Here is a 17,347-nt window from a genome sequence, read left to right as displayed (position 1 = left end):
TTAAACAGAATAAAATGGAATACTTTTACATTCACTCTTATTATTTTGCAAAAATGAACTGTTACTGTAAACAGTTTGTCCCATAAGTATCAATGTTAAATACCTCAAAATTCAATGGTGAACTCTATAGTTCATGATGACAGATAGATAGATAGATAGATAGATAGATAGATAGATAGATAGATAGATAGATAGATAGATAGATAGACAGACAGACAGACAGACAGACAGACAGATAGAGGGGTTTTGCAGATTAACTTCTATTTCTGCAAATATACATGGCTTACTCAGATTCTGGAGGCTTCTCTCCAAATATCTGGAATCTCTTGTCACTGAGAACCAGTCCAGTGTATTTCTGTTTCCTTGGGAGGAAAAACATTAATTTGAATCTATCCACAAGTATTTTCCTTCTCTGGTTGATTATTTGAGCTAGTTGGTCATATGATGGACATGAAACTGAAGAAAAATTTGGAGAAATGTGACTCTAAAACTACTATTATATGAAAATAGTTTTTTGACGAAAAAAAAATTCTGAGGATTATCTTCTCAACAGCTCTTCAAACCTTTTCTGTTGTTTTCACTATTACAGTAGCTCTATCTATGGACTAAGCTGAAGACATACTATTTAGACACCAGACCTGAAAAGTAAGCCACATTGATTTAAGAGTGGGGTTAGTCTATATTTCAACAACTTCAAAATACAAAACAACAGCAGATGTAGGAGAAAAAGAAGAGGTTTTTTTCCAGCCCAAATCTGAAAAAAATGCAGAGCTGATCATGAGGACATAAACAGGGAAGAGATCCCCAAATGATAAGCACAGGTGGAGAGGGCTAATACAAATAAGCATTAAGAATTTTTCAAAGAATGGGCAGTGGACAGTTTAGGTAAATTTCTGCTCAGGAATACTGCAAGTGGAATTCATTCTTTCAGGGGTCTTACTTTCCTGTTGGCATCTTTTTCTTAAAAGATGACTTCTTGGTGATCCGAGCTGCATTGCTGTAAGTAGCAGAGTTCCGAGGACCTTCATCAGATACATTTAAGTGACAATTCTTCTTTGATGTAGGAAGCATTGCTTTATATTTAACAAGGAAAGATGAATAACACTGTATAAATGCCAACTGAAGTATTTTCTATATGGTTATATAGTTTGTGTTCTCATTTCTATGTTTCCTTACAACATTAAGGAGACAACTGTAGGAACAATCATTTCTTGAAGACAGAACTGAAGTAACTCAGCAGTGGCAAGAGAAAATAAAGCCTATGCATTGGGGCACGAGTAATGAGAAAGTCATAGAAAATATGTGGTAGATGGGAGGAGATTTAAAATGACATTAGGGCAGGGAATAAGGAGAATGAATGGGCTGCATTCATAGTCTTGGCTGTGATGAGGATTTAGGAATGCAGAAGAGAGAGAGGATATCTTTGGAAGTGGCTGGATTCAAGTTCTGGAGAACAGAGATGAGGAAATGGGAACACTAGGTAGAAAGCAGTTGGGGTTACCTCTGCACTCACCTTTGAGTAAATGGTAATACACTGAGAAGGATCCCTGATCCCCTACATACTTTCATGACTTCTCTTCTAATTTTTTTCTCCACCCCTTTTCTCTTTTGCTATCACAAATACAGGTACTCCTTATAAAATTATTATCTCATTCTGCAGCCTTCATTGGTTAAGAGCCAAAAATAATCTGCTTTTTGAAACGTAAATATATCCAAGAACCAAGTTGGGATGCACAACTCTCTCAGAGCTATCATGTAAGCCACTAGTGTGAACCATGTGACACCAGCTCAGTGATATGTTAGGAACTACGGATTAGATGAATGTAATATTTTAAAAGAAATGCTGGCACACCTGGTCCTAATGAACGTGAATTATCATCTCTCTCCTGATTTAGGCCTGAAGCTTTTCCAAAGGGCTGAAATCTGAAACAAAAAAAAAACAGCTAAGTGGCTATTGAATACCCTACCATATTATATTATATACTGTATTATATATTGCGGGCGACGGAGGAACGACACGCCGAGACGGGTTCAATGTGGGTGGTAGAGCATCACATATCGTGTGTCCTTATTGGTCCAGGGTACATATATTTATACAGACAACGATAATTATTATGCCTACTAGTCACTAGCTGATTGGCTTAAGCTCTAAGGGTCGTATTCGCACGGTCCACCTACTTGCAGTTAGCTAACAGCACAAGCTTCTCATAACACTAAGTTTCTCATGCCACTATTTCTAATTCCTCTTAACCTGTTTTCGACACACCACGGTACACAAGGCCGAAGCGTCCTTGACATTCTTCATGTATCAACAGCTGCGAGCATCTGCAGGCAAACCCTAGTGAGGCCCAGCATCAGCGAGGCAGCATCAGCCCCTAGAACAGGCTCTGATCGTACAGCTGCTCGGTGGGCTCATGACCCTTGTCTCTGAGCCATTCTCCAACAATTCCCCCTTTTTCTTTTTGTACGAGCAGAGCCTGCCCTAACGTTTGTTCAAAGATTTTCTTAATACATGACAAGGCACAACTTAAGCATGCAAGCTTACAATCTGTTGGCTAAAGGCACTTATCACGCACCCGGAAGTGCTGTGATAGGTCTGTATCGTTAGTACACATGAACAAACTAAATGTACTTTGCAGTTAGTATATCCAGGCATTCAGACAGGAAGGAAGCACTAGCTTGACTTCCTCATTCTTGCCCTTCCAGATGACCTCAAGGGCAGGATTATCACGTGGCAGTTCTCTGCTCAGAGACCCAGCCTGGATTGTCCAAACCCTGTAGGATCAGTGCATGACCCTGATCCCACCCCAAAAAAATTCCTACCAGGTTTCCCCCTTTTTCTTTTTGGACAATCCAGATTCCCTTTAACGCTCGATTCATAGCATTGATAAAGCATTTCCACACAGACCCCAATACCATCATGACAATCATAATGACAATCAGCATTGCCAGTCCATGCATTAACAAAGCTTCCAGCCACCCACTAATTTCCAAGTTTTGTAGATTTGTAACCATTATCAGTCCATATTCCAAATTCCCAAGTCTCGTAACCATTCTGTCAGTCCATGTTCCAGTCTTATGCAGTCTTATGTAGACCCCATTTTGTGTTTGTGCTAAGAATGTTGCACTGACAGTCCTCTGCAGGAGACTGATGAGACACTGCAACATTAAAAGCACAAACTATGCCAATCAAGAAAAAACACCCCTACAGTTTTAATAGTGTCAGCAATTGTAACAACAGAGTATGCAATACAGAATTTCATACAGGTTTCACCATGCTATGTTCTAAACATTGGAATGAACCCACAACATACAATGAATCTGATACTATATGAACAAGTTCTTGATACCAGTGTTGATGTTGAAACACCCAGATGACAGTTCAGAGTTCTAAAGTTTGTAAGGAGTCTCCAGACCCCCCAAGGAGAATCTTGTGATCTTGAGTTCCTAGGTGTCCCCCTTTCGTTGTCACTACTGGGCAGGCCAATGCTCCAGCAGCATGCCAGTCCCCTTTTAACAAGGCACCACGAATCACCCCACTCCATCAGGACTGAGCTAAAAGCGGAGCTGGTTCTGATAAGGGTGACGGGAGTGGGTGTGGAGGGGCTGCTGGCAGCGCTTCCTTTTCTTGTAATTGTAAATGCAGAGTTCTGTTCTGTAGCTCAACTTCTGTAATTTTCTTTCAAGTTATTGGACTTTGTCACTGTCCTTTACCCATGTGTGATCCTGTTGCTTTATTTCAGACAGAGCCGCCGTTTTACTCTCCGAGTCGGACGCTGACGCGCTGTGAGGGGCGGAACCATCCGAAGGGGGGGGGGGGCAGAGTTTGGGGCAGCACACCGCTCCCCCCTGTTCTCCCGCGCCGCCTGATTCCTCTGCTGCTTCTTGCGCGGTGGAGCAAACAGGAACACTTGGTGACGTGCCCTTAATAGAGTGGAGCTGCTGATTAACCCCGAAGAAGGTGGCTAATCGTGACGGACGGTTGGTTTCGGCAGGGACCGGCGGGGATGGTACAGCGCTGACAGCCGCCATGGCAGCGGCAGCTACTTTCTGTTCTGCTGGCATCTCCCCCAGAGCTTTTACGATCATTCGCCAGACCACCCCTTGCTGTCGTGTTTCACTGCCTTTATTGCCTCCAGTGATGGTCTCGTCCCACAATAAATCACCTACTTCGCGCCCCTCCTGTTGGCTAAATATTAGCGAGGGGCCATCATCCCTCTCCCCCTCCGCCTCCGAGGTTGGGGGGGGGGGGCATGACTGTAAGGGCACTGGGGGGGGGCTGGCCTCTGGATTTCCAAGAGCATAGGTCCGGATGCAACTTCCCCCCCCACACTTTGTAGTTGCCAAATCCAGGGCTACCTCCTGTTCCATATCATCAACCTGGTGCTCCTTGATTAAGGCACCTCTGGTCCTGTGCTCCCTGGCTAAGGCACAGTACTGTTACCGCTGACCCACCCCTGATTAAGGCATCGCCGGCCCTGTGCTCCTTGACTAAGGCACAGAAATGCTCCTGCCGGCCCTGTGCTCCTTGACTAAGGCACAGAAATGCTCCCTTACTTTGATATGTTGCTGATGCTCCATGATTAAGGCACCAGGTGCAGCTCTTGCCAGCAGCCCTTGCAGAGAGTGACCCTCTATCTTGGTTCAGGTCCTCGGAACGACACGTCGGAGATCCAATGTTCGATCATTCTTGAACCCCTGGGCGCTGCTGTATCTGGTGCTTCTCCGGGTCTGTTCTCGATCCCCCAGGCACTGCTGTATCTGGTGTTTCCCCGTGTCCATTTCTGATCCCCCGGACGCTGCTCTATCTGGTGCTTCTCCGCCTCCGCTGCTCTGTCCATGTTATTCTTCTATGCAGGTCCCTGTTCGGGCGCCATCTTGCGGGCGACGGAGGAACGACACGCCGAGACGGGTTCAATGTGGGTGGTAGAGCATCATATACCGTGTGTCCTTATTGGTCCAGGGTACATATATTTATACAGACAACGATAATTATTATGCCTACTAGTCACTAGCTGATTGGCTTAAGCTCTAAGGTCGTATTCGCACGGTCCACCTACTTGCAGTTAGCTAACAGCACAAGCTTCTCATAACACTAAGTTTCTCATGCCACTATTTCTAATTCCTCTTAACCTGTTTTCGACACACCACGGTACACAAGGCCAAAGCACCCTTGACATTCTTCATGTATCAACAGCTGCGAGCAGCTGCAGGCAAACCCTTGTGAGGCCCAGCATCAGTGAGACCCAGCATCAGCCCCTAGAACAGGCTCTGATCGTACAACTGCTCGGTGGGCTCAGGACCCTTGTCTCTGAGCCATTCTCCAACAATATATTACATGGAGAATTATCCAAGTTCTCTATCCTTACCATGTGCTAATTGCAGTTAGATTTCTGAGACAATATTTAACAGATAGGATTACATTTACAGCTGACAGTGTAAATATAAGTACTTGCATGGGAGTAACTAATTGTTTAACTGGAATTTCAAAATTTCTACGAGAAGAACTGTTCATTAAAATATTTATTTGCAAATCACACACTTGTGTGTTCATTCAGCTATGTAGCATTTAATCACCTTTTAACTAAAATAATACTATAGAAGACAAAAATTTAATACCTAAAATTTATCATAATGCTGTTAACTAGGTGTGACTTATTACTCACAATGGGGTATTTTTGGCTATTGTAAACTGTGCTTTTAAAAAGGAAGTAGTCTCAGGTATGCTGATTTTTAAAGCTAGACTGATCAGAAAGTATGTAGTAGTATCACATACGAACAATATATTCAGTTGTTCTATATATACAAAGGTAAACTATAAACTATGAATTCAAGAAAACTTTGATATGCTTCTGGAATATAAATTTAAAAAATACTGTAGTAAAGCCCCCTGTAGTGTTATCATGAGCCTCATGAAGAGAAGAGGTATATATAGCAAAGAAAATATAGACAGTGACAGAAAAACACCTTTAGGCAAACAAGTACTTACTCAAGTAAATTTTTGATAACATTTATTGATAAATCATCAACTGCAGACTTTCCCATTCTGCTTGGATTTAACAAAGGAAACTTGACAGGATCCATCCCCATCACCATCACTTTGTTCTCATCTCTGAGACACCCCGTTCGAATGGCAACAGCAATTGGACCTTGTAACCTAACATCTGTTGCAAGAGCGGTGAAGTCCTCCTGAAATAGGAAGAAAAATGTTGACTGTAGCAGGCAGTTAGTGAAATTATTACATGTAGTTACTGATTACTAAATCAGGTCTTCCAAACACACACTGTTTTGCTTCACAGGCTGAAATAAAGTTTTTTATAATTCTAGTAGTAATGTTGTTACAGCTATACAACTCTGAGACACTTAGAAATAGTTATGAGTAGATTCTCGTAATTATCATATGCAGTATTTAAGTATATACCCTTAAAACAATGATATACTGTAGATTACAAAATAAAGACAGACTTTCCAGACAAGGAAGTTAAAAAAATCCCCAAAACCCACTTGATAAAAAAATCTCTTCAGGACACATTAGGGGTTTTTTTCTAATCATTTAAATAAACTCATGAAATATGTATCTATGAATAGTGCCACACCTTGAAAATAAACTCTTGTGAAGGACTGAGCAACTTATTATGATGCTGTGCATCTTTAACATTTAGTAAACTCAGTGGTGACTGATATACTTAACCTTTTAAAAAAGCTGACCTAATGTTACAATGTCTTGGATGGCTTGGCATAATGCAGCATCTTTCTTCATTTGAAAATTCAAAGCACAGATTCTGAAAAACCTTTAAAACATATACACATAAAAATTCACTCAATGTTAAATAAAACATGGAGAATTTAAATGATAGCTTACATTATCAGGTGGGCTCATTGCTCTTACTAGCAAGCAGTCAAGATACTGGCTCCTCTTTTTCAGCTCTTTCAACACCACTTTTGCAAAATCGTACAACTCCTCAGAAGTCAAAGACTGAAAGATATGATAATACAGAAGGTATTTACTAAACTAGCTATTTCAGACTTTTCAGATATGCTGACTGTTGCATACAACATCATTTGATTCTTTTCTGTCACCATTTTATTTACATATACATGGAAGAAATGAGATTGTGTAGATGCTGAGGTTTCCATTTGGCAAACAGGAAAACAGGTAGAGGACCTTCCTGAGCAAAAATTCTATGGTCAAGTACTCTTTTCACCCACCCAGTTGTGTATAAATATAAGGCTGCACCAAAAATATTATTTTATACATTCTACAAAAATGTACAGTGAGTCAAATTAAATATCATTTTGTGCTGATTAGAACTTACTTCTTTATCTGCAGTAGGATGAGCACAAGCATCTATCTTCTGATGGAGCTTCTCCAGAAAAGTGTTTAATGTCACTGCTTGCAAATTGGAATTTGCTACCTAAACCAGAAGCAGATATTGGTGAAGTGAAATCTCATTCAAGGGATTTTCAGAGGCTCCACTTTGAAACGACTAGACTTGCTGGTAAAAACACTCAACCACTGGTACTCAGAGGAGAAGCTGAAAACAACAATTCAAAAAAGCAACATTTCATGTCCTTTATTGCAACACACAAAAATGATGGTCTGTTCAGATGTACTTACTCAACATGCTGCAAGCCCATAGTGTTCCAGCATAGCAGCAGCAGTAGTAAAAGCATAGTTTTAAGATTATAATGACAGAAAACAGGTTTTGAATTAATATGAAAAGTCACTTAATGTTTGTCCACTCTGAATTCAGCCAAAAATTTCTTCAATGGAATAAACAAGAAATTATTGTAATTCATTTAAACAAAGTTCTGATGTTTCTACTTGTACCTCTGATTTGATTTGCACTCGTAGATTTGTCAAAAATCGTTGGATCTTCTCCATAAAGACTCGATTCATAAAGAGATAATGGAACTTTGTTTCAGACTGGTTGATAAGTTCAGTAGCCTTTAAGAATGCCAGAAACCAGAGACAGAACTAATTAATTTTCACTTTTTAAAACATATAATAAAGCTAACTATTTCTACTTATTTTTTCCATCATGTAATTGCCACACAGAACAGTCTTACAGTCCCAACCTGGGAGTAGGCTGATCATAAATCACACCAAATATGCCAATATAATACATAATTTGAAAGAATGAAACTCTGCAGACCTGCTCCAAGCAGCTTGATTCCATTTTCTCCATATCTGTTTTGATTAAACTTTCAAAAGAGTCAATACGCTTACTTTCTTCCTGAAGACGCTTGCTGAAAGACTTTACCTCCTCAGGAGAAAAGTTACCTCCCTCCAAATGTAACCTGAAAGCAACCAGCAAAGTAACAGCAATTGGCTATGAATCCTCTTGTTCTCAAAGACTATGCAGCCCTAAGACATAGATATCAACCACAAATGTGATGAAAACAGTATAATAATTGTGGCTTGGCAAAATAAAATTGGGGTTTTTTAAATAGCAAGCTAGGTGAATAACAAAATAAACTTTAATTTTACTGTTCTGCCTATGCAGAAAATGCTGATGCCCAGAAATAGGTAACTATTTATAAACAACACTTCAGTGAAATCTCTGTACCTGCAAGCTTTGAGAAAATCCACATTTGAATCCCTCAATTTTCCTAAAGCTTCCTCCAAATAGTTCCGGTAACTCCTCAGGGAAACCTGGATCACTTCCAGACGATTATGTAGCTCTGAGTGCACATTATGGCTGAAAGAAACTAACCTAGCAGCAAATAATAGAATATAGGGAAAACATATAGAAAGAGGAGCACACATTATGATTCAGAGACTGCTGGCTGTAAAGACATGAACAAAATCTGAGAACTCAAGAGTGTTTTAGTATTCTGAAAGCAACTCACTGAATTGTGACTGTTTTGATGAACACTCAGAAGATATCAGCAAGCAGTTGATGCTATTGAAGAGTATCCTTTCAAAACGAGTCAACTGATATTACTGTGCAAGATTAGTAAACTGGATGAAACCTAAACACATGAAACATGTTTTCTACTTTAAGACTGCCAGCAGTTTGAAAATATATGAAAACTGTCATCCATTCAGTACTGATTTTAATTTCTTCAGGGAGAGATAAAGGAAACAAAAACTCTTTACATCTTTTTAAAGTTTCATTAAGCGGTCTTCATTAAACAGTAATGTAGATTTAGAATGCAAACCACAAACATCTCAGCAATCAGGAGTATTTAACTATGGAAATTCACAGCCAGCAATACCTGTGGCACACTTACGTCTCAGTCCTAGGAGCACTGAGGAAGACAGACTCCATGTCACAGATTTGTGAGTGTAAGGTTTTGCTGACGTTATTTTGCTGATCACAAAACTTGAGAAATTCAGCTCTCTCCTTTTTCAGAGCTTCCACCACTGCTGCACAGTGGGACTCTAGACGCTCTTTGTGAAGCAACAGTTCCACTGATAAGAAAAAAAGATGTTGGTTATGCCCTGTTTACTGTGGACTATCACAACCACCAGCCAACCTATCATCAGAAGCAGTGGTAAAATAAACCAAGCCACATCTCTGAGTGGCTAAAACATACAAATAAAATAATCTGATTCTTTTTCTTTGAATTTTCTCCTGTTATTGACATATATCCCTGGCTGCTCCTAATCCATTCAAATCACAAATGTCTTTTGTTGGTTCTAAGCCCTCTTTCTCCTTTATTTTCAGTCACTACTGGCATCTCAATTATTTCTCTGTTCTCAGTCTTGTAAAAAAGTAAAGGTAAAAGATTTCTTCTTTTTTTTTTTTTTTAAATGGAAAATACACTTCTCTCTATTTTTGTGGGAAAAAAAAAATATTTTTGGTCTTCCTTCTGGAATGATAGTTGGATAATCAAGAGCCAGCCAATCAACCTCAAGAAAACTGCCAGAAAACACACCTGTCCTCTTTGCAGGAAAAAGTGGAATTGAAAAATTATTTGCCTGTTCTCCCAAAAAAGAATTTTCTATTTTATATGTTAAAGACCAACAAACCTGTCTTAAATAATTTTCTTCCACCAGAAAAACCTGACACTTCTCATACAAAAAAAAGAGTTCTCATTAGTGGCCAATCTGTAGCTGCTCAATGATATATCATACAGCTAAATCCTTCCACTCCTGTATTCAGAAGCCAAGCCCTGGTATTTCGTCTCTCCCAACACTTGCTAATTCTTTTTCTGCAACACTTTTAGAATTATTTTTTGTATATTGAAAACTCTTGTTAAATAATTTCAAGGAGAATGATTCACAAATATTGACAATAGAAATTGAATGTTCTACATCTTTTACAGTCAAGTCATTGATCAAGGCACTGCTGGGCATTTTCCAAACATAACATAGCACAAACCAGTATGAGCTATAGAAAAGAAACATTTTTTTAAAAATACATAAGTAACATATTATACTAGGAATTACACACTCAGCTGCTCCCTGTTGTCCTCTACTACTGAGTCAACTGATGCTGAAAGAGATTTTGGTCCACTTATGATTGTCTCTAAAGGAAGACATGTAACGCTCAGAAAAAAAAAAAATCAGTACCAGCTCTAACACTGTAGATATTTGTCTCTATATTCTCCTGCCTTTGTTGATGAGAGTGAAGATGCAGCTGCAGTTCTGAATTCAGCTCCTCTTTCTTGGCAGATACAAAGATACAGGAGTTGGACAAGGACTCTGCAAACCATTTCTCTAAGTGTTCAAAAAAGCAGAGGCGAATCCTGTGATTGAAAAAGAAATATTACAGTGAGTTATATCAAAATAATTAGCTATTTTTTGCATCTTTAGTCTAATGTTTCTTCCAAACAGCTGAAATATGTCTATGACCTAAAGGGAAAGAAAGAACACAGACTGTTTTCTACTAACCATTTCTTCAGCTCTACAAACACAGTTTCTTTGATAAGTACATAATTCAGGTACATAGGAAGTGATTCTTTTTTTTCATATTTTGTAAAATAAGCCTCTGGGATGTCAGTCTTTCCTGCCTCTTTAACTCCAAGAACTGTGTAAGAGTTTCCACTAGAAGTGGAAAAAGTCTCAATGGCAATTTCAGAGCTTTCTGCCTTGATGCTGTTGAATATAGCCTAGGAAACAAATGGAAATCATCATCAGTTACCTTTAAAGGTATAATCACAGAATCCACAGTGCACAAGCTAATGTAAGAATCCTAAGGATATTAAGAGTAACGTTGTCATTCTCAATTTGGACAACATTCATAGAGAGAATAAGCTTGTAAGTCTCAATAGGCAGAGTCATCAATGTTTTAAAAGGTTTTTGTTATGGTAATACATTCATATAACTAAAGACCTGAAAAACTAATACTTAGCTACAAATACAGCTTAAATCATTCACCATGTGTTAAGAATACTATGATGAAAGAAAGAGATACTTAAAAAAAAATCCTATGCAAAAGGTTTTTAGAAGGGTAAAAGCAGTACAAAAGGAATGGTTGTAAACTGTTTTATATACTCCATTCACCCATAAAAAAAGGATCTAATAGTCCATAAATAAATGAAAACAATAGACTCCTGTGTGCTTTGTGTACAGACTAAATCTAGGCTACTTTAAGGAATTGAGACTTACCTCAGCAAAAAGATGACTTCCTATTTGTCATTATTTTGTGCAAGACTCTCTTCACCTTCAAATTTATTCTCTTGTTCACTTACCTGTATAAAGCTTACCCCCTGTTCTGCATGCTCAGTTTCTTCACTTTCATGAGGAGTACTCTCCCCATCTTCTTCTTCCTCTGTTTCTTCAGTTTCCTGTGCAAAAATCTCCTCATTCTCAGCTGTATTTGTTTCTTCATTTTCCTGTTGACAACTGTCCGTCTTTTCTTCTCCTTCATTTTCTTCCACAGTGCTCTCAGCTTTCTGCTCCACCAGGCATTCAGCTTCTGAAGTCTGAACTAGTTCTTTCCAGTTAAAGCAGAGTTTTACTGGTCACAATTCACAGAAATACAGATTGAAAAACAAGCAAGCAAAAATACCTGTTTGTACCATTGAGGTATTACCTTCATCTTGAAATGCGAAATCTATCTTTCCTTGCAAGTTCTAAAAGCAAAACAACAACAAAAAAGCCCTACACAATTTAGAAATAAAGATTTGTTTGCTTGTAAGAAATCCATATTCCTTCTCAAAGGAATTCTATTCAGTATTTCAATATTGAAATTTTTCAATATTCAATATTGAATTCAGTATTGAAACTTCTATTTCAATAAGACATGAGAGCCTTGAATGGATCACTTATTTTCTAGAGAAACTCTAAAACCCAAATTGATTAATATAATTTTGTTACCTTGCAGTTTTCTGTTTAAAAGGCAAGTGAATTTGCTGAAGTGCAGTTAGTAACAAGGACAGAGTTAAAAGTGTGAGACAGAGAAAGGTTTTGTGTTTCCCCTCCCACCCCTATTTCTACCAAAAGCACTTCGGTCCTATGGCCAAAACAGTGATTTAGTTTATATAATCTAAATTTTAAAGCTACTGTAAATTTTCCCAAAAGTGTAAAATTAGTACACCAGTAAGATTTTAAACCAGAAGTTTGTTTTCTTTATACCTGTTTGAAGATTTCCTTTACATTAAAATACTGGCTGATGGATATACTGTAAGAAATCAATTCCTGCAAAATAGCTTCGGGGTAAGCCATTACTTCATCCATTAGAACTTGGTTGAATGTCTCATACCTGTCAAATTTAAGATCACTATTTAAGAGATTCAAGTATGTTTAGAAATAAAATTAAATATGACTGCAATGTTCTTAAATCCAAATCTAACTTTTTGACCAAACTCATAAAACCTTTAGGCTAAACATTGTACTACATCTGCCTAGCCTGAATTTGATCACATCCTGGCTTATTAGTAGAGATTAGTCCATTACAAATACATAAATGTACAAATGTTAAGCAATATTCACAAGAAAGTATTTTAGATCTTTCATTTTGGATTGGAAACCATTCAAGACCTGTGTTTACATAAGGAATATTAGAAGTGAGAGATCAAATTACCGTCTTTCATGTTAATTCTGTATCATGCTCAGCTGTGACTGAAGCTTTTCTGTTTTATTTTCATTTTACTCGGATATGAAAACTAATGGTTCAAATTGAGTCTTGATTCAAGAAAACCCAATGTTCACACCTGTTTTAATTTGCATTTACATTTGCTTTGTCTCCTATACAAAGATAATTATGGGGATTTGATGTATGCATTCAAATGTTCATATAGATTACATTCCATCTCTGCAACGTCTCACTGTATTTTCAGTCACTTAAAAAGGTATATTACCTTTGGATTTTTTAAAATTGCCCTAATGAATATAGAGTACTGAACCAACAGCTCTAAACACAATTACAGTGTGAGGTGTGTGCTTGTATGTGTATGCATCTCAACTCCACATCTCTCTTCTGTCTCCGATCCAACAGACAGAACAGATCATCTCAGTGTGAAAATACAACTGCTTCCCCTCTGGCTATTTAATCCTCAAATCTTCTGCTAAAATCTTCAGCAAGGAGAGTGGTATATGCCAATTTTGATGTGATTTTTAAAGATGCAGATGCCTGATTAGTAACTTCTAGTCCTTGTGACTTTGAGAGATCAAATCTGTGAGCCCAGAGCACAGGTGATGGCACAGATCTGCTTTCTGATCCCTGCACTTCAAGAATCTGAACTATCACCATGGGTATTACTTGCCTTAACCTTGTTCAATATGGAAATTATTTTATTTTACATTCTTACATGAAGTAGCAAGCAGTGTTTTTCCACACCTTCACACTAAAGCACGAACAAAACCTAAGTAGTACAACCAACATTCAAATATACTTTACTTGTTAAGTTTGCACTACAAAATTCATACTTAGCTCTAATATCATCTAAAGAAGAAAGGGCGTTCTTCAAATATGTCTTCAGCTTTTCTTCAGAGCTCGCTGTTCTCATTTTATCCAAAATTATATCCAGATTAGCTTCCATCATCTAAGGTCACATTAAAAAATGTAAAAATTATTTAGCAATTACTAGTAATTACTAAAATGCTTCATAACTACTTAGGATTCAGGTAATTTAATTATGTACATATATTCTACACCAAGAAGGGAAGCTACCTTACCAAAACTTGCCTCTTATGAAGATCTTCCATAGATAATGAACATCTTTGATGTTGCCACCACAAGTTGTGTAATATAACCACAACATAAGAACTTGACATACAAACAAGACTCTATACCTGCACTAGATCTTATGAGTAATAGAAACTTGCAGCCACTTAATACAGAAAATATAATCTTTATCACCATTGCCATATCAAGAATAGGATATGAATGCTCATTAAGTGTGAATCAAGCTGTTAGCAAAAAACGTACCTGACAGGATGAAAATAGCCTGTAGAAATTCAAGTATAAATGTCAAAGATGACATTTTAAATTTTATACCAGGTATTTTGAATTCCAGAGGGTTCTCTGGATTAAGAAGTCCTCTCTTCACATCATACCACATTCTTATTTTTATGTTTATACCTGTATTACGTTATCCTGTTTCCATCTGCATTCATCTAAGTTCTTCTGAAATTCACCTTCCTGCTGGGACAGTTTGAGTTGATGAACATCCCAGAGACCCATGGCTTCCTGAAAATAGCTGTACAAGTCTCTACAATTCCACTCATTCTGTTTAGCCAGCTCCTCAAAGTCTCTCTGAAGAAATACATTTAAGTGAAATGTTTTTTATTAAACTATTCACTGGAAGGTAAAATAAATGAGTAAGGGGACATATGACATGATAAAAGACTGTCTGGAAGTACACTATCAATGTTGAAGATGGTTTCTTCTACTTGGAGAGGAAAAAACAGTCCAAGTAAACTGGGTAAGAATGTGGATTTTAGTTCTAGAAGCTGAGATTTCATAACTTCCATTTATTCTTCTGGTACTTCAAAGCACAGAATTATGAAGTCCTGCAAATTTCCTGAAGTATCTGACCATCTATCATTTTAGGAACAACTGTCCAGCTATCTGCATGTACAGAATCATAAAAGATAGGATCGAAAGACATTTGGGAGATCATTTAAATCTATTCCTCTGTCTCCAGGCACAATGAACTATACCTAATTAATCCCTGACAGCCTATTATAAATATAAACTAAATAATTATGAACTCTCCTATTTGAATCACACCAAACTTCTTTTATTGGGGGGTCAGGTGTTCAGTCACACTATGGTGCTCTTTCTAACATGACATCAGTAGCCTACGATACATATGGCATTTCAGGCAGTAGCACAGGAAGAACAAACTGCTCCCAGAGAGTAATAAAAATAGACATAATAAACGTACATCCATATGCTCCAGTTCTTCTTCAAACTGACTTTGTAGTTTCTCAGTCAACTGAAGTAACTCAGAATTCACAATTTCTTCAGCCTCTTTTTTTGTGCAAACATTCAGATTCAACAGGTTATTCTAAATGAAAAGAACACGAAGTTATTGACATGAGCATAATATAACATAAAATATCATGTGGCTTTTAGAGAGTATAGCTGAACTTAGTGTTTATTCTTTTCCTGTGAATGGATACAGAAAGATTCAACCTGATAGATCTCACATCACAAAGGGAGAAACTGAGGCAAAGAGGTGGAATTTCCCCAAATAAAGCAGATTCAGCACAAAGGCTGAGGGTTCTGGCCCTGAGTCCTCTATCTCAATGTGGGACAGCATTCCTTCCATTACTGGCATCCATTACTGCTTTTACACATTTCAAGTACAAATACATGTTACCGTGAAACAAAATGGACAATAAGTTTAACGGAATAAGACAGAGGTTAAGAAGTAATTTCACTTGTTATCTCTGTGTCTGGTGGATCCTCAAACCTGTAACAACACATTGTCTACTGTTACCAAGAATTCACAAAGCTATGATACTAACCTTGCATAACTGCACTTCTGCCAAACATTTTTGCTGGACCATTTCATACTGGATGCGTATTTTCATCACAGATTGCACATTGTGGGTATCTGAAGGATACAGAAAGATTTCTGTATTTCACAGTGCAGTGTGAAATGGAAACATGTCAGAGGACCTATGCTGACTCTCAACACAGGTAATATATCCCAATAGTGTCTTCACACTTCTATGACACTATCAACCAATAAAATAAGATGTTTTCATATAAATCTTTTTATCATTATGCTTAAAAGTAGTGAGTTATTTACAATCACTATCATCTTCTTTGCTACTATACAGGCTACAAACATCAAGACAGGATGCACTCTAGAGAAAGAGAAGGTAGGCACACAGAGGGAAGGCACACTGCGGGACCTGGAGAAAGGAAGCATCTAAAATATTTCCCCTCTCATTCTCCAGGAGGTGAAAAAGAGTGTTTTTTTGTATGACTGAGAACTGATCTGCATTAAAATTCTATTTTCCCCAGATTAATTCTATCCAAGTCAGTTCCTGCTAGATCTCATAATGCAAAAATTCTTGTGCTGACTAAAGGGAAATGATGCAATAGACAGCTTGTTTTGGTCGTATTGCTAGCTCTAAGCCACTTAGAAGGTACATGGTAACAGATGGAGCAAAGAATATAGCAAACATTTACTTTCAAAGCAACTTCTGACTCATCACTGCTTAGAAAAAAGAAAGAATGAATTGCTTGAATTCCAGACTGTTTTTATGATTTCCCAACTTACCCATACTTTTGTTTAAATTCACCAAAGATCTGTACCATTCACTTATGTCAGCTTTCATGTGTGTTGGAGGCAACAAACCACTATCAAAATAGGAAACAAGAGTCAGATATCTTCAAATATAATCCAGCTATTTCTTAAAGGATAAAATTATGAATCAGAGTAACCATACTACTGTGCTTTATTTTATTTACAGCCATATCAGCAATGAAAATAAAACAAGATGACTGCTGTTTTAAAAAACCAGTGTTTACTAACAGGGAACTAATTGTAATCTATCTTGGTTCTACATACATTGTAGAAAAAAACCCTTTAAAAACTGTAATGCATTGCACCCAAATCATCATCTTGTTGTCAGGATGGACATTCAAACATAGCAGTCTTAGATTTCTATCAAGACTCCTTTCTTAATTTATTATACAAATTAAACTCCCACATAGAAATAATGCCTTCATAAGATCACCAATTTCTACTTATCCTTGTCTGCTCCTTTCTACTACGTTTCAAATGTTAGTAAGATTTACTTTTGTGTTCTTACATTTCTAGCCCTCAATCACCCCCTATTTATAGTAACTGGTGCACTGAAAACAAAGAATGCATATTTTCCATTAAAAAGAGCTTTACAAAAGAAGTTTAGGCTCTGCCTTACTGATGCATTGTACAGTCACACACTGAAAGGGAGCAAAGTGCATTTTGTAGTCAAGTCCCACATTAG

General features: G+C 37.7%; 1 protein-coding gene across 1 annotated transcript in view; it reads right to left on the bottom strand.

The window, feature by feature from the left end:
* CCDC180 (coiled-coil domain containing 180) overlaps positions 1 to 17,347 on the bottom strand; it is a 28,328-nt gene that overhangs the window by 6,211 nt on the left and 4,770 nt on the right. Inside the window, exons 10-29 of the mRNA XM_033012090.2 lie at positions 16,636 to 16,715; positions 15,872 to 15,960; positions 15,286 to 15,408; positions 14,478 to 14,651; positions 13,823 to 13,938; positions 12,530 to 12,656; positions 11,988 to 12,027; positions 11,659 to 11,888; positions 10,844 to 11,061; positions 10,523 to 10,698; positions 9,238 to 9,418; positions 8,571 to 8,717; positions 8,157 to 8,301; positions 7,832 to 7,948; positions 7,317 to 7,415; positions 6,863 to 6,976; positions 5,990 to 6,213; positions 1,853 to 1,923; positions 941 to 1,073; positions 288 to 362 (exon numbers count right to left, since the gene is read on the bottom strand). Of these exons, the coding sequence (XP_032867981.2) occupies positions 288 to 362; positions 941 to 1,073; positions 1,853 to 1,923; positions 5,990 to 6,213; positions 6,863 to 6,976; positions 7,317 to 7,415; positions 7,832 to 7,948; positions 8,157 to 8,301; positions 8,571 to 8,717; positions 9,238 to 9,418; positions 10,523 to 10,698; positions 10,844 to 11,061; positions 11,659 to 11,888; positions 11,988 to 12,027; positions 12,530 to 12,656; positions 13,823 to 13,938; positions 14,478 to 14,651; positions 15,286 to 15,408; positions 15,872 to 15,960; positions 16,636 to 16,715 (2,679 nt within the window). The remainder of the gene's footprint in view (positions 1 to 287; positions 363 to 940; positions 1,074 to 1,852; positions 1,924 to 5,989; positions 6,214 to 6,862; positions 6,977 to 7,316; positions 7,416 to 7,831; positions 7,949 to 8,156; positions 8,302 to 8,570; positions 8,718 to 9,237; positions 9,419 to 10,522; positions 10,699 to 10,843; positions 11,062 to 11,658; positions 11,889 to 11,987; positions 12,028 to 12,529; positions 12,657 to 13,822; positions 13,939 to 14,477; positions 14,652 to 15,285; positions 15,409 to 15,871; positions 15,961 to 16,635; positions 16,716 to 17,347) is intronic.

This window comes from Tyto alba, unplaced genomic scaffold (genome assembly GCF_018691265.1).
Source record: "Tyto alba isolate M040663 unplaced genomic scaffold, T.alba_DEE_v4.0 Super-Scaffold_11, whole genome shotgun sequence".
NCBI lineage: Eukaryota > Metazoa > Chordata > Aves > Strigiformes > Tytonidae > Tyto > Tyto alba.
The sequence above is the reverse complement of the archived record's forward strand: the minus strand, read 5'-3'. Positions and strand labels throughout refer to the sequence as shown.